This window comes from Nerophis lumbriciformis, linkage group LG02 (genome assembly GCF_033978685.3).
Source record: "Nerophis lumbriciformis linkage group LG02, RoL_Nlum_v2.1, whole genome shotgun sequence".
Lineage (NCBI taxonomy): Eukaryota > Metazoa > Chordata > Actinopteri > Syngnathiformes > Syngnathidae > Nerophis > Nerophis lumbriciformis.
Window position 1 is genome coordinate 63,732,501 of NC_084549.2, and position 16,205 is coordinate 63,748,705.

The window sequence follows — 16,205 nt, forward strand, 5'->3', positions numbered from 1 at the left end:
GAGATGATAACCAATTGAACGATCAATGAAAAATAATCACACATTTAGCCGGCCTCGGTAAGGGCCGTGTATGAACATTTCATATCGCGCTTATCGTCGCCAAAATGATCACGGTTACATTATCGCTGAATGTGCTCAAAAAGTACTTGAACACACTGATATCTTTTGTCATTGTTATTTTTTTAGAAAAGCCACTATTTTGCATGTTTTGTGTTTCTTATGCTTCACTGATAGTGTTTTAGTCTTAGTATTTTATTAGAGATGTCCGATAAATGCGTTAAAATATCTGAAATTATCGGTATCGTTTTTTTTATTATCAGTATCGTTTTTTTAATTTTTTTATTTATTTATTTATTTTTTTATTAAATCAACATAAAAAACACAAGATACACTTACAATTAGTGCACCAACCCAAAAAACCTTCCTCCCCCATTTACACTCATTCACACAAAAGGGTTGTTTCTTTCAGTTATTAATATTCTGGTTCCTACATTATATATCAATATATATCAATACAGTCTGCAAGGGATACAGTCCGTAAGCCAGGGGCGCCGCTAGGGATTTTGGGCCCCATGAAAATAATCTTTACAGGGCCCCCAACATAGTGTCATTATTTTTTCTGTATTATAATTTCATCATCATTAGGGGCCTCTCCGGGCCCCCCTCCATCATGGGCCCCTAGAATCCGTCTCCTTTACCCCCCCATTTCGGCGCCCCTGCCGTAAGCACACATGATTGTGCGTGCTGCTGGTCCACTAATAGTACTAACCTTTAACAGTTAATTTTACTAATATACATTTCGTTTCAATGTAACTGTTTTTATATTGTTTTACTTTCTTTTTTTATTCAAGATTTTTTTTTAAATTTATTTATCTAATTTTATTTCATTAATTTTTTAAAACAAGTACCTTATCTTCACCATACCTCGTTGTCCAAATTAGGCATAATAATGTGTTAATTCCTCGACTGTATATATCGGTTGATATCGGTATCGGTAATTAAAGAGTTGGACAATATCGGAATATCGGATATCGGCAAAAAGCCATTATCGGACATACCTATATTTGATCTATTTTAATGCCTAAGCTTTTATTGTTTTAAATATTACTTTGTACTGCAGCACTTTAAGATTTATTTCAATAAAAAGTGCGTAACAAATACAATCTATTGTTATTATTTATTATTTCTGGTGGCATCCTACTCTGTTGAGAGCGTACCTTGAACGCACCGTAATAAACACCTCCGTCTTGTATTCCTCTGGGTATAGCACGATCACTTAGTTCTAATGTGAATATTATTTCCATGTCTTAGTTGCTCAGTCAGTAATGTGTTTATTTAGGTATGTCCTTTCTTAATGGGGAAAGATGTTAATGTTATGTTACGTTTGTGCTGCAAAACAAAATAGTTAAACTATAATAGTTTTTTGACTTGTTATTATTCACAAGTACCCCCCCACAACTTTGTCAAAATCTCCCCAAACTTGTCCCATTTGTCTGTACTGCATTGTTTTTGTTTAACGATTATAGTTTTTTTTGTTATTGACACTTTATTATTCATAACCGGCCCTGCAGCCTTGTCAAAATGTCCCCAAACCTGTCCCACTCGTTTGTGCTGCTAAATGCTTTCGTCTATGTATTATAGTTTGTATCTTATTAACAATTATAGTTTTGATAATAGTTAATAACATAAAAGATGATGTAAAAACTATTATAGACCAATAACAGACAAAAACATTTTGTAGCACAAATGAATGGGAAATGGTTGGCGGAGTTGGTTATGAATAATACAATGTTAATAACAAAAATAATAGTTAATAACATATAAACTAATAGTTAGACAAAATAATTGTGTAGCACAAACAAATGGAACAATTTTAGGGAGATTTTGATAAGGCAGAATCACGCCCCGTTGGGGCGGGGGCGTGGTTAAGAGGGGAGGAATATATTTACAGCTAGAATTCACCAAGTCAAGTATTTCATATATTTCGCTGGAATGCAGTTCCAATGCAGTTCCGAATACAGCTGAGATAGGCTCCAGCGACCCCAAAAGGGACAAGCGGTAGAAAATGGATGGATGGATATATGAAATACTTGACTTGGTGAATTCTAGCTGTAAATATATTCCTCCCCTCTTAACCACGCCCCCGCCCCAACGGGGCGTGATTCTGCCTTATCAAAATCTCCCTAAAATTGTTCCATTTGTTTGTGCTACACAATTATTTTGTCTAACTATTAGTTTATATGTTATATATATATATATATATATATATATATATATATATATATATATATATATATATATAGTATAGCAGTTGTGCACTGCACTCTCTAAAAGCCCTACATGTTATTGTCACATATACATGTACAGTAGATGGCAGTATTGTCCTGTTTAAGAGTGTCACAACATTGCTGTTTACGGCAGATGAACTACTTTACGGTAGACGAAAACGTGACTGCTGTTGTTGTGTGTTGTTGCCGCGCTGGGAGGACGTTAATGAAACTGCCTAACAATAAACCCACATAAGAAACCAAGAACTCTCCCTCGATCATTCTACAGTTATAACGTGATTGGGCAGGCACGCTGTTTATATTGTGGGAAAGCGGACGTGAGAACAGGCTGGCCGCTGTCAACACGTCACTCAGGTCCGCATGGAGCCGGAGGGGGCGTGGCCTCCAGCTCCGCCTGAATTTCGGGAGAAAATTTGTCCCGGGAGGTTTTCGGGAGAGGCGCTGAATTTCGGGAGTCTCCTGGAAAATCCGGGAGGGTTGGCAAGTATGGCCGTAGCACAAACAATAACACGCCTGTTCAGTGTTTCCGCTGGCGCCAGGGGTGTAATGGTACACAAAAATTTCGGTTCGGTACGTACCCCGGTTTAGAGGTCACGGTTCGGTTCGTTTTCGGTACAGTAAGAAAACAACAAAATACACATTTTTGGGTTATTTATTTACCAAATTTGCAAAATCTTCCACCAAAAATATTTTTCTTAGTGGAATATTTGATGTGAAGTAATCGGAACCTTGGATAGGTCAATAATTCAGAATAACATTGATTTTGATTCAATATTATGTTTTGAGCAACGACAGTTTGAAAGAAAAAAAAACAACTTTGTTTTATTAGTCAACATTGCAACTTTTTCTAAATTTTTATTTCACTTTTGTTATGTTTTTGTTTATTTTAATAGTATTTTTAGAATGTGCCGTGGGCCTTTAAAACATTAGCTGTGGGCCGCAAATGGCCTTCGGGGCACACTTTTGACACCACTGCTATAGATAATAAAAAATTAAATCTGATAAATCTATGGATAAAAAGCAGAGCCTGGCGACACATGTGCGTTTATCATAACTCTCTCGCTCTCTCTCTGTCTCTGCCCCTCCCTCACCAATGCTGCTGCGCGCACAATTTGTTTTGTTTTTAACCCCTTCTTAACCCTGAACGTACATTGAAAATACACGCAACCCTAACTCAAAATGCCGGACATTTGAGGCATTTAAGAAACTCCGCCCGTTAGCGGCATGTTAGCAGCTAACGGACTACGATAGACTGACCATACGTCCTCTTTTCACCGGACATGTCCTCTTTTGCGGCGCTGGCAGGGCGAAGTTTCTTAAATGCCTCAAATGTCCGGCATTTTGAGTAAACAATGCACACCGAGGCACAACACACGGCCTCGGTGTGCATTGTTTACACAACGTGCGTTACGCTGCTTAATATGTCCGTGTGGAAACTCGTTCGGTACCCCTCCGAACCGAACCGGAACTCCCGTACTGAAACGGTTCAATAAAAATACACGTACCGTTACACCCCTAGCTGGCGCAGATTAAAACTATTTTTGTTCAATACAAAACAATATGGCCGTCAGCGCAGAGAAATCCATAAATTAGCTGCACCGTTTTATTAGCCGCAGGCTTCAAAGCATAGGAATAAAGTAGCGGCTTCTAGTCAGGAAAATACAGTGTGAATTGAGGTATATCATTTCCAGGCTTTCGTGGGCCAAATAAAATGATGTGCCGAGCCAAACCTGGCCCTCGGGCCTTGAGTTTGATACTTGTGTCCGAGCATGAGTCCGCCCCAAATTTGACCCCCACCTCCCCCATCTTCTGTGGTAATCTAGGTCTGAGGAAAGGAGCGCTCAACGGAGGGATGTCTCAGTTCCAGGAAACGATGCGGCAGCAGCTGGAGAGCTCCATGCACGCCGAGATGGAGAAACTGTTGAACACGGCTTCGGGCGACAACAGAGAGGTAACTCTTCATACGCACCGCAACCCCACTCCATTCCCACTCCATGCACCCACTCCCATCTCGCCTTCTGCCGCCATCTGCTCGCGATTTGGGAGGTCATGAAGCAAAGCTGGGAAAACACAGGAGTGACACATACTGTGCGGCGGTGCCAAAGAGGGTTCCGCCCGCAAACAAGCACATACTTAAAGCATGTGTGTGGAGGGCGGGGGCCACACTCAACCGGCGTCAACTGCAGCGTGTTTGCATCAAGCAAGGTAATGTTGGCTTGTCAACATCATGGATTTCAGCACAATGGATCGAGGTTGCTGCCAAGAATAGTCTGCAATGTTATTTGTAGAACAGAAGGTATCTGAAGGCACTCACACACGGAGCAGGTCTACAACCATGCTCTTCGTACATTAAAGGACTTCACGACAGCGGCAATTCACGCAATTTATACGCGGCCTCGCAAAATTGTCTCTTGGTCTTTGGTCAAAATGTTGCATAGATTATGTTTTGCAGACTATCTTCAAGTGGCTTTCTGACCGTTTCTTTCATACCTGCCAACTTTTTAAATCAGAAAAACCTAGTAGCCAGGGTCCAGGGGCCGCAGGCCCCGGTAGGTCCAGGACAAAGTCCTGGTGGGGGGTTCTGGCTTCGCCCCCCGACGCAAAATGATTATTAGCATTCAGACAGGTTAAAATGTTGCTAAAACCATCACTTTTCTATCAGTCACAGTGACTTTTCAAAACAAAAATATTACAGCAAAAATCATATGGGTTGATTGACATGTTTATTCTGTAAGCTAACTTCAATAGTTTGAAATTATTTTGACAGTTAATGCCAGTTATCCTGTCAACCTTTCACAAGACTTCAATTTCTTAATTGAAAGTATAAACAGTATAAACACTTTTTACAGTAAACAAATGGTAAAACAGTACTAAACAATTCAATTAAAAAAAAAATTGGTGTCATTATTAACTTTCTGTCCAAGCTTGTATAATCTACTGCCTTGTTCAATTGTAAAAAATATTCTGTGCCTAAAATTCACATTTCTATCACAATTATCATACTGTAAACATGGTAAGCTAACTTCATTAAAATTAATAGTCCTGTCAATAGCATGGAATTACAATTCAAATGTAGTTTTTTTGTAAGCCTTTCAAAAGAATTCAAAATATGAAAAATTAATGAAAATTAATTTAAGCCATCAGACACTTGAAATGTGGCACATCACATCTCTAATGTAATCATTTGAACTTTTCAACAGAAATAGCACTGCAAAAATATTAAGGACATACTTCTGTATTTTGGTAGTTATGCTGTCAACATTTAACAAGATTTCTTCAACTTGGACTTGAAAGCATAAATAGTATAAACACTTTTAACAGTATAACAATACTAAACAATTCCAATAGATAACATTGGTGTCATTACCTTTTTGTGGCTAAAATCCGAAAAACGTTGAAAGTTTTCCACTTGTATCGCTAGCAACGGCATTAGACTTGTGTTTTTTTGTCCCAACGTGGTCTTTTACATCGCTAATTCCTCCGTGTCCGATCGAAAAATCTTGTCTGCACAAGGTGCAATTCGCGTAGTTTTCACCCTTTTTGGAACGGATAATTATTCCCGGATAGGCTTTTGAATATTCTTCACGGAATGACTGCAGTTTTCTTTTCGGTTTAAGACTCGTTTGCGATTTTTCTCCGGCTGATTACATGATCGTTCGCTCGTTTGGAAACAATGGCAACAGGTGCCTCGTGCTTGGCAGCGGCGCTATAAATAGCCTCGCGCATGGCATTCGGAATGGCTCGATAGGAAGTTACGGGAAGCAGTGTCGATTGTCATTGTTGTTACGCGATTTCGTGAATAAAACTTTTTTTTAAATATATTTTTTTAATTAATGAAAAACCGTATTTTTTATCACTGCAACCGTAACCCGGAATAGGTTGATGAAAACCGTACTAATTACGGGAAAACCGGAGTAGTTGGCAGGTATGTTCTTCTTTTGTGGGCGGTCTTATTTACGTGCCTCCACTTTGACAGCATCATCATTGTTGCACGGGTAGTTTTTAGCGCTTCCATAGCGAGTCCACTGACAGATATGTTAAAACTGTACCCTACTTTATATTAGAAATGGCAACAGCGGGGGATGAATGCCCCACAACAAGAGGATAGAGAAAAAGAAGGAGCTTATTAAAACTACGGCGCAGACTACAATGCAACTTTTCAGGACTTATGCAGATCCTAAATACACATCAGCAGGTACCAATAGGTTGAAACAAAACGCCAGAAAATATGTCTCCTAATAGGTGCCATTTTGGGGTCCTTACACACACATCATCATAATAATAATAATAATAATGGTGGAGGACAGAGTAAAACAACTTGCACTGAGCCTAGTCTATAAAATTCGCTACACCTCCCTGATACCGAAGTGCATGTCAAACTACTTCCTTAACGTAAATGACCGCCATAACCACAACACCAGGGGGAGCGCCACAAACCACGTCAAACCCAGATTCCGATCTAACAAAGGTCTTAACTCATTCTCCTGCTATGCCATATCAATATGGAATGCAATCCCAACAGGTGTAAAAGAAAGTGCATCTCTATCCTCCTTCAAAACCACACTAAAAGAACACCTCCAGGCAACTACAACCCTAGACTAACACCCTCCCCCCACCACATCCCACCTCCCCGGATTGTAAATAATCAAATGTAAATAAACAAATGTATATACTTGTTCTTATGCTTTCTGAGCTCACTATGTTCACTGCTCGCTGTATATATCCTACCAAGTGAGACCTACACTGTTTCAATGTCCATTTATCAGATGATATAATTGTTGATGACTAAAGTATGCTGATATCAACCCAACCTAACCCCCCCACCCCAACCCCCTCCACATCCCATCCCCCGGATTGTAAATAATGTAAATAATTCTATGTATATACTCTGATGATTAACTTGTGTGATGACTGTATTATGCTGATAGTATATATTTGTACCATGAATTGATTAACGTGGACCCCGACTTAAACAAGTTGAAAAACTTATTCGGGTGTTACCATTTAATGGTCAACTGTACGGAATATGTATTGTACTGTACAATCTACTAATAAAAGTCTCAATCAAAAACCGTATGTTGAAGCACGGTATCCGTAATGCTCCGACAATCCATCAAGCGGTGCGGTTTCTTAGCTTACCAAAGTCATACTACTCCATTTTTTAGTGTAATGTTCTATATTCTCAATGAAACATCAAAGTTTTGGTGTTGCTTGCTAATCTGTACTCGCTAGTGTCATTTATTGAACAAGCGTCAACCTGCAGTCCCCACGTATCTCTTGTGTGTGACTGCTGGACATACCTATCATTACACCATGTATCACAAAAAATTGCCTCGAGGTCGGTAAGCACCACCAGGATTAATATGTACATTAGGCGCACCGGGTCATAAGGTGCACTGTCCATTTTTGAGGAAATGAAAGGATTTTAAGTGCGCCTTACAGTCCGGAAAATAAGGTAATTTTGCGATGGCCTTGCGCCACGCTTAGTTACATCAGGGGAAACCCAGCTGCCCTAAAACATACTGCATTTTTGGTGCAACTTTCTAAAAACTAAAAAAGCTGCTTTAAATTCAAGCAGTTTGGGCTGCAACAGTAAAAAAAAAAGCCAGCAAAATCTTGGAGGGACTGTAAAGAGAACTCACTGAACCCCACAAGGAACATCTACCTCGGTATGACACCTCAAACAAACTGTAACAAAAACATAAAAATTGGAAATAAAGGGCACACAGGTGTAATGAGAAAATGTTGCATTATTAACACTAGTAACACAAAGCTTCCATGCAGGCAGTGTTTTTACTTTAAAACTGTCATCGCTCGGAAAATAATAAAAACCTATGATCGACAGAAAAATCTGAAGTTGATCTAGACATTTAAGCAATGAAAGTAATAATATATACTTCACTCAGATATTACATTTTGAAAAATGTTGGGTTTTCTTTGACAAAAAGTGCATCAAACATAAAAAACCCTGTGAAAATTGTTACAGCCACAAATGTATTTAAAGTTGATCTATAGATAATTAAGTGTTGAAAGTAGAGATGTCCGATAATGGCTTTTTTGCCGATATCCGATTTTCCGATATTGTCCAACTCTTAATTACCGATTCCGATATCAACCGATACCGATATATACAGTCGTGGGATTAAGACATTATTATGCCTAATTTTGTTGTGATGCCCCGCTGGATGCATTAAACAATGTAACAAGTTTTTCCAAAATAAATCAACTCGTTATGGAAAAAAATGCCAACATGGCACTGCCATATTTATTATTGAAGCCACAAAGTGCATTATTTTTTTTAACATGCCTCAAAACAACAGCTTGGAATTTGGGACATGGTCTCCCTGAGAGAGCATGAAGAGGTTGAGGTGAGCGTGGTTGGGGGGGCGGGGTTGAGGTGGGGGTGGGGGTGGGGGGGGTAGGGGGTAGTGGGGGGTGTATGTTGTAGCATCCCGGAAGAGTTAGTGCTGCAAGGGATTCTGGGTATTTGTTCTGTTGTGTTTATGTTGTGTTACGGTGCGGATGTTCTCTCGAAATGTGTTTGTCATTCTTGTTTGGTGTGGGTTCACAGCATGGCGCATATTTGTAACAGTATTAAAGTTGTTTATACGGCCACCCTCGGTGTGACCTGTATGGCTGTTGACCAAGTATGCATGGCATTCACTTGTGTATGTGAAAAGCCGTAGGTATTATGTGATTGGGCCGGTACGCAAATGCAGTGCCTTTAAGGCACGCCCCCAATATTGTTGTCTGGGTGGAAATCCGGAGAAATTCGGGAGAATGGTTGTCCCGGGAGATTTTCGGGAGGGGCACTGAAATTCGGGAGTCTCCCGGGAAAATCGGGAGGGTTGGCAAGTATGACCGGGAGACGCAACTGCTCTGTACTTCTCCCTAAGTCCGTGTACCACTCCGTACAGCGGCGTTTTAAAAAGTCATACATTTTACTTTTTGAAACCGATACCGATAATTTCCGATATTACATTTTAAAGCATTTATCAGCCGATAATATCGGCATTCCGATATTGTCGGACAACTCTAGTTGAAAAAAATAAAAAATAAATTATATACAGCTTATTTTTAACATTTTAATGAGTGACACCCTTTTGGGTCCACGGAAACGTTAACGCTCACCAAAATTGAAACATTTAGGTTCCCTCTGAGCAGGTGGTTTTGACTTCAAACAGACTATTGTGAGAAACCCTGAAATATGTTGACATTTCTTGGTATGTAGTGATTTCCTAGTGTGACACTTTTAAAAATGTTGACATGAAACGTGTCACCCTGCTGATGACATCCTTACTTTGACGGTTATGTCAGTTATGCCATATAATGACTGGCTAGGTATTCATGCCTACTACTGAACGTATTTCTTCGTCCTTCTAACATGAAATATGTCATTAACGTTTCATGAAGTGCACATTCTGAAAGAAGCATGTACATGTTGAACCGCAGCAATGATTTGTCACTTGGTCATGATTTAGGAATTAATTCAAACTACTTTTCAGTGTCTTTTCAACTACAATGTAAACATTTTTCAATGCTGAAGATGCTAAAAGGCGATTTAATGTATGTCAATATATGTTAAGACGGTGTTTGGGCCGCCAAAAAAAGTATCTGTTTCTCTGCTGTGATCCGTATGGGCTGTGTCACGCCAAATTTCTTCCCCCCTCCCATTTACTTCCGGGGTCATTTCCTCTTACGTCATTTCCTCTTACTTACGTCATTTCCTCTTGCGTCATTGACAGCGATCGATAGAATCCAAATCTCCTGAAAATGGTGGTGTCACAGAATGACATTTGTCTTTATCTTTCCCAGGGGACTTATGTCAAACACCAGCAGGCTTCGAAAAATTCCAGGCGGAGTGTTAGGGCCGCTGCTGGGAACTTCTGTCTTCGTGGTAACGTGCAAAAAATATTAATTAATATATAATACTGTTAAATGTCTGTACTTTAAATCAACATTATTGTTGAAACCATTTCACTAATATTAATGAATATATAATACTGTTAAATGTCTGTACTTTAAATCAACATTATTGTTGAAACCATTTCACTAATATTAATTAATATACAATACTGTTAAATGTCTGTACTTTAAATCAACATTATTGTTGAAACCATTTCACTAATATTAATTAATATATAATACTGTTAAATGTCTGTACTTTAAATCAACATTATTTTTGAAACCATTTCACTAATACTAATTAATATATAATACTGTTAAATGTCTGTACTGTAAATCAACATTATTGTTGAAACCATTTCACTAATATTAATTAATATATATAACTGTTAAATGTCTGTACTTTAAATCAACATTATTGTTGAAACCATTTCACTACAATATTGTGTGTGTTGCTGTCCTGTGTCAAAGCCGAAGTGTTATCGATCGCTGTCAGTGACGTAAGAGGAAATGACGTAAGAGGAAATGACCCCGGAAGTAAATGGGGGAAGAAATTTGGCGTGACAGCTGCAGCGGCACTCAGTTGGAGTACATTTTCCCACCACTTGTGGCAGTAATGAGGAGCAAAAGTCATAGATTTGTTAAGCGCAAAAATGATGACTAAAGTGGTGAAGCTGTTTTTTTAATTTGCACTTTCATGTTATTGAACGTTTTGTTAAACACATTATTATTATTCTTTATTATTAGTTAGAATGTATGTATTTTGGCAAATGCGAAATTGTATGAAAATGTATTTTTCAGTAGTTTGTCCCTTCTTTTGCAGTATATTTGGTTAGTATTTATCATTAAAATCAGCCTGACCTAAGATAATGATCTTGCTTTCATATCATTTGATAAGGTGGTAAACTTGTAAATTGGTTAGATGTAATCACTGAATATGATTAAAATCAAGAGTAAGATTACTAATTTAGTGTTGATATTTCAGTGGGTCGAAGTGGAAAAGTTGGGCCCCAAGGTCAAAAAAGTTAAGAACCCCTGTGCTAAGATATTTAAGTAAATAGCTTAACACGGGGAAACCTGCTTATGAAACGTGGTCGAGGGACCCCTGGTATCTCGGACACATAAGAGATGAGAGCCGTAGCTATTTGAACAAATGACAATGTGCCTCAACAGACTTTGTATTATGAAATTATATTAAAACTGACTCTGTTGACAAAGTAAAGACAAGTTTGGCAGCATTTTTACTTGATTCATATCGCTCGTTCGTCGGATATGCTCATAGCGCATGAGTCATTTCCACCATTTTGTATTATTATGTCCTAGTCGCGAGCCTTTGGAATAGGGTACAGTTTGTCTCGGGATGGTCCTTTGTTGTTTTTATTTTGTACCATCCATTTTAATCCACTTTGTTGCTCTCTTTCAATATTAAACAAAGCCTTTATCCAACAAGTATGTCTACCCAGCCCCCACAATGCATCGCAAAATCACATGGCCCTATTGGTGTAGACCACAAGTCTCAAACTCAATGCCCGGGGGCCAAATCTGGCCCGCCACATTATTTTATGTGACCCGCGAAAGCTTGGAAATAATATGCCTTAATACAACTTTTCTTACTAAATATATTTGTTCTTTCCCTTTTGGTGTTAAAAATCATGTACTGCATGCAATGGCATATCTTTTAACATTCAATATTATCAAAATCAAAATAATATATCATCATGTATTCCAAAAATATTTTTTGTTAAAATAATGATAAATACTGTACTTAAATATCTTCTTGACTTCTGATTAAAAAACAAATGATCAAATTGTTGACTGTATAATTTACAATAGACTTTACGGTTAAATTCTGCCGACTGAGTTTTTTGCCGTAAAATCAACTTTGCTACTGTTTTTTTCCATATACAGTAAGACACTAAAACAAAAAAAACAAAAAAAAAACACGAAAACAACAGGATTTTACAGTTTAAAAAAACAAAAACTGACAACTCTGTTGCTTGAATTTTACCACTAAAAACAGTGGTATTGTTTCTCCATTTCATTCTATTTATTCAATTTTTTTTATATGCTGTAAAAACCCCACTGCTTTTACTGTAAAATTCGGGTGACTAAGCTGCCAGTTTTTAAAGTAAAATTTAAAAAAATAAATTATTATGTAAAAAAATATATTGTTAATGTATTATATATATGCATGTATATTCATATATTACTCATTGTTGTTGTCTGAGCGCAACCATAACTGGGATGTGGCCTTCAATGAAAACCAGTTTGACACCCCTGGTGTAGACTCTTTCTGTTTCCAACAGAACCATAACATTCTGGAAATCCAGAATCCAAGCTGCAATGAGTAAATTGACACAGCTAAGCAGATGAAAATCTCCTATGGCGGCGGTGATACTTTTTCTTTCAGCAAGCCTTTGGTCCACACAATGAAATCTTGTCCGCGGACTGCGATTGGCAGTACATTTGTGACGTCTAAAGAGAGTGATGATACGTTTGCGACCCAAGAAGACAGACTTGTTATGAGCGCAAAGGTGTCATTAAAGTCTGCAAAGGGACCAAACAAACCAAACAGGTGGAGCATGCAGCGATGACTGAGACTTGGGAATGAAAAATCTTGAGAATATGCATGCATGTACTGTTTCTTGTGTCACAGTGTATATTGCTTTAGATTAGTATGCACATGAAATGTCTGTTCCCACCAGGGTTGTCCCGTGCCAACATTTTGGTACTGGTCCCCTTTAATTTCAAATTAAAGGGGACCAGAAAAGTGTCATTATTGGCTTTATTTGAACATAAAACCCTTTGATACATAAAACATATGTTTTTATCGCAAATAAATAAAATAGTGAACATACCAGACAACTTCTCTTTTACTAGTAAGTAGGGGTGTAACGGTACACAAACATTTCGGTTCGGTACGTACCTCGGTTTAGAGGTCACGGTTCGGTTCATTTTCGTTACAGTAAGAAAACAACAAAATATAAATTTTTGTGTTATTTATTTACCAAATTTGCTAAATCTTCCACCAAAAATATTTTTCTTAGTGGAATATTTGATGTGACGTAATCGGAACCCTGGATAGGTCAATAATTCATAATAACATTGATTTTGATTCAATATTATGTTTTGAGCAATGACAGTTTGAAAGAAAAAAAATAACAGCTTTGTTTTAGTAGTCAACATTGCAACTTTTTCTAAATTACATTTAACCTTTAAGCTTTTTTATTTCACTTTTGTTATGTTTTTGTTTATTTTAATAGTATTTTTAGAATGTGCCGTGGGCCTTTAAAACATTAGCTGTGGGCCGCAAATGGCCTCCGGGGCACACTTTTGACACCCCTGCTATAGATAATAAAAAATTAAATCTGATAAATCTATGGATAAAAAGCAGAGCCTGGCGACGCATGCGCGTTTATCATAACTCTCTCGCTCTCTCTCTGTCTCTGCCCCTCCCTCACCAATGCTGCTGCACACACAATTTGTTTTGTTTTTAACCCCTTCTTAACCCTGAACGTACATTGAAAACCCACCTCAACCTACGCACGGAGGGTGGGGGGGTGTTGTTGATGTGTGGGGGTGCAGGGTTGGGGTGGCAGGCTTTGGTGGTAGCGGGGGTGTATAAAGTAGCCCGGAAGAGTTAGGGATGCATGGGATTCTGGGTATTTGTTCTGTTGTGTTACGGTGCGGATGTTCTCCCGAAATGTGTTTGTCATTCTTGTTTGGTGTGGGTTCACAGTGTGGCGCATATTAGTTAAAGTTGTTTATATCGCCAGCCTCAGTGTGATCTGTATGGCTGTTGACTAAGTATGCCTTGCAGTCACTCGTGTGTGTCTGCAGAAGCCTCATATAACATGTAACTGGGCTGGCACACTGTTTGTTCAGGCCGTAGAGGGCGCTAAAAGTAGTGACATCACGGCACGCCCTTATTATTGTTGTTTGGGTGAAAATCAGCATACATTCGAGAGAATAGTTGCCCTGAAATTTGGGAGTCTCCCGGAAAAATCGGGAGGGTTGGCAAGCGCCATTCATATAAAACTCGCGGGCCGCACTAACATTACATTTTCATATTAAGGTGCGGGCCGCGTGTCTGAGACCCCTGGTTTATACATAGCACAAAGCATAAAAAAACTTTGTATGTAGTGTTATTTCATTTTAAATTTCAAAAGAGTTTTGTGGCTCCCATTGTTTTCTTTAATTTGTGGAAACGGGTCAAAATGGCTCTTTGAGTGGTAAAGGTTGCCGACCCCTGATCTAGACATTTAAGCAATGAAAGTAATATATACTTCACATCAAATATTCCATTTTGAAGAATGTTGGGTTTTCTTTGACAAAAAGTGCATCAAACATAAAAAACCCTGTGAAAATCGTTATAGCCACAAATTAATTTAAAGTTGATCTATAGATAATTAAGTGTTGAAAGTAGAGATGTCCGATAATGGCTTTTTTGCCGATATCCGATATTGTCCAACTCTTAATTACCGATTCCGATATCAACAAATACCGATATATACAGTCGTGGAATTAACACATTATTATGCCCCACTGGATGCATTAAAACAATGTAACATGGTTTACCAAAATAAATCAACTCAAGTTATGGAAAAAAAATGCCAACATGGCACTGCCATATTTATTATTGAAGTCACAAAGTGCATTATTTTTTTTAACATGCCTCAAAACAGCAGCTTGGAATTTGGGACGTGCTCTCCCTGAGAGAGCATGAGGAGGTTGAGGTGGGCGGGGTTTGAGGGGGGTGGGGGGGGCGGGGTTGAGTTGGGGTAGCGGGGGGGTGTATATTGTAGCGTCCTGGAAGAGTTAGTGCTGCAAGGGGTTCTGGGTATTTGTTCAGTTTGTGTTTATGTTGTGTTACGGTGCGGATGTTCTCACGAAATGTGTTTGTCATTCTTGTTTGGTGTGGGTTCACAGTGTGGCGCATATTTGTAACAGTGTTAAAGTTGTTTATACGGCCACCCTCAGTGTGACCTGTATGGCTGTTGACCAAGTATGCATGTGTCATGACTTGGTCCTGGGTGTTTGCTTTTCCGGAATGCAACGGAAAGTTGGCTCGGGCGAGACGGCAATGTAAATACATGATTTATTTAATACATCAAAATAAAGTACAAACGAAAAGCGCGCACAGTGGCGGAGAACAAACTATGAAACCAAAAGACTATAGCATTAATAAACAAAACTTACTTGGCATGGACTAAAAGGAGCAGCATGAACGATGGACATGAAATCAAGTGTCAGAAATGTGCCGAGCATAATTGTGGGATGTCACCAGACAAACTGAAAACAATGAACTTAAATACTACAGACATGATTAACGAAAACAGGTGCGTGACTCAAAACGTGAAACAGGTGCGTGACGTGACAGGTGAAAACTAATGGGTTGCTATAATGACAAACAAGAGTGCACAATGAGTCCAAACGTGGAACAGGTGAAACTAATGGGTAATCATGGAAACAAGACAAGGGAGTGAAAAGCCAGAAACTAAAGAGTCCAATAACTAAACAAAACATGACTAAAACGAAACATGATTACACAGACATGACAGCGTGTATTCACTTGTGTGTGTGAAAAGCCGTAGATATTATGTGACTGGGCCGGCACGCAAAGGAAGTGCCTTTAAGGTTTATTGGTGCTCTGTACTTCTCCCTACGTCCGTGTACACAGCGGCGTTTTAAAAAGTCATACATTTTACTTTTTCAAACCGATACCGATAATTTGGAAACCGATACCGATAATTTCCGATTTTACATTTTAAAGCATTTATCGGACATCCCTAGTTGACAGTAAAAAAAAATAAAAAATTATATACAACTTATTTTTAACATTTTAATGAGTGAGACCCTTTTGGGTCCACGGAAACTTTAACGCTCACCAAAATTGAGGGGTGCTTTAATAGTTTTGAAAATAAAAAATATCAAAATGGCCTTTGCATGCGTACTTTTTTTCAGCGTGCGGCCCTCGGGGGAAAAAGTTTGGACACCCCCGCCATAGAACAT

At 38.6% G+C, this 16,205-nt stretch overlaps 1 protein-coding gene across 2 annotated transcripts in view; it reads left to right on the forward strand.

Moving 5' to 3' along the window:
* The window catches only part of ugp2b (UDP-glucose pyrophosphorylase 2b), an 83,251-nt gene that overhangs the window by 25,728 nt on the left and 41,318 nt on the right, over positions 1 to 16,205 (forward strand). For both annotated transcript variants that reach the window (XM_061966370.1, XM_061966364.2), the window contains exon 2: positions 4,112 to 4,239. In XM_061966370.1, the coding sequence (XP_061822354.1) occupies positions 4,141 to 4,239 (99 nt within the window). In that variant the 5' untranslated portion in view covers positions 4,112 to 4,140. The remainder of the gene's footprint in view (positions 1 to 4,111; positions 4,240 to 16,205) is intronic.